Source organism: Trypanosoma theileri (genome assembly GCF_002087225.1).
Source record: "Trypanosoma theileri isolate Edinburgh chromosome Unknown TM35_Tth_5_V1, whole genome shotgun sequence".
Lineage (NCBI taxonomy): Eukaryota > Euglenozoa > Kinetoplastea > Trypanosomatida > Trypanosomatidae > Trypanosoma > Trypanosoma theileri.
Window position 1 is genome coordinate 958,279 of NW_021639847.1, and position 6,000 is coordinate 964,278.

General features: G+C 39.6%; 1 protein-coding gene across 1 annotated transcript; it reads left to right on the forward strand.

Annotated features, from left to right (window-relative positions):
- Positions 1–1,564: 1,564 nt before the first annotated feature.
- TM35_000054650 (uncharacterized protein) lies at positions 1,565–3,331 on the forward strand (the record flags this gene model as incomplete). The annotated part of the gene is made up of 1 exon (XM_029023120.1): positions 1,565–3,331. The coding sequence occupies one exon, from the start codon at positions 1,565–1,567 to the stop codon at positions 3,329–3,331; it is 1,767 nt and encodes a 588-aa protein (XP_028885935.1).
- Positions 3,332–6,000: the final 2,669 nt, after the last annotated feature.

Consider the following 6,000-nt stretch of genomic DNA (forward strand, 5'->3'; position numbering starts at 1 on the left):
GCCAAAAAAAAAAAAAAAAAATTACGTTTGAGATTTTTAAAAATGAGGCTGCGTCACTTAATTATACAATTAAAAGGAAGAAAATTCTTTCCATACCGGGAGTTGTTGTGGGGTGGGGGGACAAAATGAAAACATTGACCGAATAAAGGAAAAAATATAGTGGAATTGTTGCTTTTCAAGGAGCTCTTTAGGTAAATGTAGTCATGTTGCCCTTTTTTTTAAAAAAAAAAGAATATAAACTCTTTATATAGTATTGCTCATTTTTCCTTTTTTTTTGTTTGTTTGCATTGCATCTGCTTGGAGGGGTGTGCAATGATACTTACCGAGTCTACTCAACCATGTTGAAATCTGTGTCATAGTAGAAAGTGCTTGGGTTACCATTGGGGAGACATTAACTCTTCACGCGGGGACGTAATTCTTGGCGATTGGTACCGGCAAAGTTCTGATCTATGCGCATTTAGTTAAAGTGAAGTATGTATAAGCAGTAGGAGTACTATAATGCATTTTTTTTTTTTTTTTGGTACACATGGATCCGTACAGGGATGGTGTTTCTTTTAATTTTTTTTTGTTTGATGAAATTTAATAAATGATTTTATGCATTCATTCAGTGTGTGTTTCTGTGTGAGTGAACATGTGCGCACATATTATTTTGAGAAAAAAAAATTAGGCGTAATACAATCTTTATCTTTAGTTATTTTGCCAAAGTATCCTATCAAATAAACCAATATGAACTAAAACTATGGTATTCTATTTTTATTTTGTTTTTGTCAGGTTTACTGTCTTTAATGCCATTCATATCATCATTTTGAATGCACTTCCACCTCTTCCCTTTCTGTTTTTCCTTGTTTTTAATTCACAGAGTTGACCACAAATTAATAAGCCAAAAAGAAGATATTTATTCCAATCACATTTTGTCTCTTTACCAACCAGATTTTTCTTGCATTTACCAAATTGAAGGGTATACAAAACAATAGGGGAAACTGGATTTTTGAAGATTGTATTCAGTACAGCGGAAGGATTTTTCTCTTCAGATGATTGCAGAGTGCCTATCGTTTGTGCTCTTGTGGAGCTCTCTTCTTATCACTGATTTTCGTATGCCTGACTTTCAGAAAGATTTAATCCTCGCTCAGGTAAGTAACTTGTCATGTTCCAAAATAGATATTGGTGCGATGAGTGGCACGTTCAACTCCTCGCTCTGGTCTCTGGAAACAAAGAATTCCTCTGATATTGTATGCGCTGTCACACTGAAAATGGGCCGTTTAATTTATCTGGTGAATTCTGATGTGGCTATTCAACCTTCTTAGATATCTCTCTCCAAGGCTGTGGACGACACCTGTTACAGTGTAAACAGTACTGTAAATACCTGTAACACCAGTCTAAAAATTGGAAAGGTAAAGTTACAACCACCCAATCCTTCCCTTGAGAAAATAATTAATGATATAAAGGGTATGCTTGAGAAAAAGTTCGAAGACCTTGTCTGTGATTCAGGAATCAAATCTCTTCGGGAGGAGTTGCAGAACCACATCCCCAACTTAACCCTAACGCAACGCCATTGGAGGGCAGTATGCTCTTTCGAACACTTGTTAATGTGATGAACAAGGCTCCACCAATTTTGGGTATTCGCTTTGGTGCATCACTTCACGCTGGCACCACATTGCATTTGAATTTGGATTTTTCCAATGGGTTAAATTTCGTACTCGACGATTTCACTGAGTTGGGGTCCTTTGTGGAGAAGTTGGTGGGTATTCTTAACATGTTGGAACTTGGGAAACTTGCCGAGTACTTGTTGGAGCACCTTCCGGTTATTGAAGGTGCTTTCGTTGGGGTTAATAATCCACAACCCTTCAGTGTTTCTCTGGAAGTTTCCTTGAATGATTTTCGGTGTGACGCCGATGGTTTTTACTGCAGTGTGCCGCGTTCTGGTGGTATCATTCTGGGAAATATTCGAACTAAAAACCTTGGCGAATGGGATCGTCTCATCGTAAACAATTTGGGGCCATTTTCTGCCCCACTAATAAACCACGCTATTGAGGAAATCTTGGGTTATATAAATGCTACGGGTCCCCGTTTCTACATCCCCATGATGGAACTGGCTGATGCGCATACGGTTCCATCCACTCCTCTTTTGGTGTGCATGATAATTGTGGTTGTAATTCTTATTGCCGGCACTGTTGTATACACTATCTGGCGCTACCAGCGCACATCAGTTACCACAAAAGAGGGTGTTAATGTGTCCTTGAAACGTGTTTTAATTGAAGATCTTCTCTTAATGGGAATGTGTGCTTTAACTGCATTTGGTTTTGCGTGGTCAAACGCCACCACTGCTGCTACCTTGACAGTTGGTGGCGAGATGCACTTCATGTCCTTCTCACTCATGGAGACTACCAAGAATATGTTTCAGGCTGGTGTATATGCATTTGGAATCCTTGTGTTTTTATTCAGCGGTGTGTATCCCTACATCAAGTTGGCGGCCATTATTCTGTGTACGCTTATTCTACAGAAACCAGACCTGGTTCTCTTGAGAGTTATTGACTACTTTGGTAAGTTTTCCTTCCTTGATTCATATGCCATGCTTATTATGGCAGCGGGACTGCAGATAGAGGGAATTGCAGAAGTTGAGATTCTTCCTGGTTTTTATGCGTTTCTCTCATCAACGATTCTGTCTATTCTCGTTGGCAACTACCCCACAACAGTGTGGCGTCGCAATACATCGCTTCGTGTGAATTCCAAAAAGAAAGGACCATTCGATCCTGAGACACCCGTACTGGTTGTTGAAGGAGAAGGAGACAACCAAGAGATCAAGCGAAAGAAAGATACCAATTGGAAAAGACGTTTATTTCTTCGAATATTCAATTTTGTCTTTATCGCTGGGTGTATAATACCTGCGTGGGTTCTCCCCTGTATCCGCTTCAGTGTGACAGGATTGGCGTCTGTGGTTCAGCCTGATGACCAGGAGATGAGTTTGTTGGAGCTTGGCAAGATAAACTGGTTCTTTTTACTCACATGTATTCTCACCGTTGGCATCGCCCCCATTGCCTATGGCGTCATGTACCCTCGCTGTTCCTTTTTTGCGTCCTGGAGCGCAGCTGACGCACTTTTGTTGGCGTGTGTTGCTGGTCTGTTGCAGATTGGGCAGTTTGTGGACTACATGCTTGGGAGTAACATGGGAGCTCTCTACGGGGCGCGTGCAAATCTGCTGTGGCCGCTGCTGCTGCTGCTCCTTGGATCCATGTGGCAGTGGCTGCTTGCGGCGGAGCACAGGTTTGGTATCACAGAGCGTGTTGGCCGTTCTTTTGCTAAGCGGAAGCTTTCTCTGCCCGCTGAGGCTTGACGAAAAGAGGGAGAAAAAAAAAAAAAACGAAAAAAAATATATGTTTTTTTCGTTTTCGTTTGGTTTTTTTTTTGGTTTTCTTTTTGAGTTGTTTAATATCTCTCACTATTTTCCTCCCCTCACTCGTTTTTTTTTTTTTTTTTCAACTGATACGCCGGTAAAACCTAAACAACAACCAAGAAGAAAATCCTAATACATTCTTTCCCCCTTTGATTATTTGATTAAACTGGAAGAAAACACGGTCGTTGCACCCCCATTCGCAGAATATGCTGGGGTGTGCCCTCCGTATCTTTTTTTTTTTTTTTTTCTTTGCAGTAAAGATGAAAAAGAAACAGGAGTCTGAGAGTTATGTCTCAAGGCATGAAAGAAGAAAGTAAAGAAGAAAATCACTGTGAATAAAAAAGAGTTTAAAAAAAAGGAATATTATTTTAAAAAAAGTAAGCATTATATGTATATCTAAATATGTGTATTTGTTTTTCTGATTTACCTACATACCTTCTGCGTCGAACTCACAAGTGGGCACACGAAGGAGAACACGTAATGCGAAATTGCCGGGTGGTGCAAACGCCTGGGAGAAATGGCATGGAAAAGTCAATTACACGAAAGAAAACATAATAAATACATTGGAATCATGGAAAAAAAAAGAGGGTCAAAAAAGGACCCGATGGGGTAGAATAGAATACTCTTTGTTGTAATCTCTGCTGGGTCCCTGAAGCCAGGTCCCATACCTTTTTTATTTTTATTTTCTTTGAAGTTATGACTTGCTGCAAACAACCACAAAAAAAAACTACAACATCATCAGTATGTTTATTGATTTATTTTTGCTATTTTTTTCATGATTCATTTTTTTTTTTTGTAATAGGGGCAAGACAAAGCGGTGCACTATGGAGTAGACATATGGAAGTTCATAATGACCACTGATAAACCTTTTGTTGTTTGCAATGAAAACATTTTGGAAGTCAAAACCATCATGACGTTTTGGCGTGCAGCACCCTGGCGCAGTGGAAGCGCGATGGGCTCATAACCCATAGGTCGTTGGATCGAAACCAACCGGTGCTATTGTTTTCTCTTTACTGAAAAATCAGTATCTGATTTGTATTGGAGTTTTTTTTTCTTTTACTCTTTTCCACCAAGGGATATCTTTGATTTCTCCTTTGCGCGGGATTTACAGAGACATTCAGAGTGGACAACGGTGTCTTGTTGAATGTTGGTATCTTGTAGTATATATATATTACTGTGGTGTTTTGATCCTCTGTTGGGTCATAGGATTACCCGGTCATTACTTGAAGAAGCCAATCATGAAGGAAAGAAATGCCTCTTTGAGTTGGTGCAACTATCAGAAAGGTAAAAAAAAAAAAAAAAATCGTTTCCATTTCTCATAACTGAAACCCTCAGCTTTCTTGAAGACTCCGTCCGGTCATGACCTGAGTCTCTGTATGGTTCTTCACTTGGACGTTTCTCCACATATGTGTGATGAGGTGTTTTTGATGGTCAGGCAAGCAAAAAGAAAGCATTTTGGCTCTGCTGTATGAGGTGTACCCCACTCTGAAACTGTGTTAAAAGTATTGGAGCAAGAAAGAGGGATGATGTACTGTACTAAGATGTTTTCTTTTTCTTATTTTTCACCAGGGACACTCTCTGGTGTTTGTCTCGCTCTTGGAGAGAGTGGGGGAGGTGAATAGGAACGAGAGAGAAGACTAATGGGTGGCTCTCTAGAAGGAGGATCAGGATGATAATTATTGGGGTCCGTTGCGTCGTTGACACCGTCAATTGGTAGTTCCCATTACTGAAGAGAGCATGCCTATGCAGTGGTGCGTGGGTGTTGTTAGGGTCCCAAAAGGAAGTGTGATGCCTACTTGACGCATTCATCTCATGAAGACCGTGAAAAATTGCTGGGTGATGGATAAATTCACCCATTCCCAATGTTTTAATTTATACACCCTGAAAATAACCAGGGGAAGAAAAATAAATAAAGAATGAAGTGAGCTGGTAAAAGACGTTATATATATATATATATATATATATATATATATATATATTTCCTCTTCCTTTGTTTAACAAGGATGCCGTATTTCCCACTACAAGAGCGTTTTGTTTCTTGTGGTGTCTTTTTTTTTTCTGATAGCTTGCGAAAAGAATGATCAAGCCTTACTGACTTTTATATCTGGTATGTGTTATTAACTTTTAGGAATAATTTTTACTTCTTTTCATTCCTAACAGCGAGTCAATAGTAAGTTTTCTGAAAAGCCCACCCAACCCAACCCTCTCCGCCCCGAGCGGGAGGCGGGATAAAAGGGCTTCTCAGCACTTCCTTTTCGTCAGTTTTGGGACTCTTTAATAAATAACTGTATGGTAAAATCTCGATTTATATTTGTTTATATTTTTACATGATACGGGGTTACTAGTAGTAGAGGTAAAATAAACTGTTTTCTTTGTTCTCTTCTTTTCTCTTTCATAGGTGAAGTAAGGCCAAGATTATTCTTCTTTCTTTCACCTACAAGGTGTCACAGAAAAGGTGCTGCAATTCTAGTGTTTGCATGGGGCCTGGTGAAATTGCCATTCTCTTCCTACGACGCCACTGCATTCTCCAGAATGATGTGTGGGTATTTACGCCCAACTGTATATGTTTTTTCTAGGGATGATGAAATTGTGAACTGTCCACGTTAATT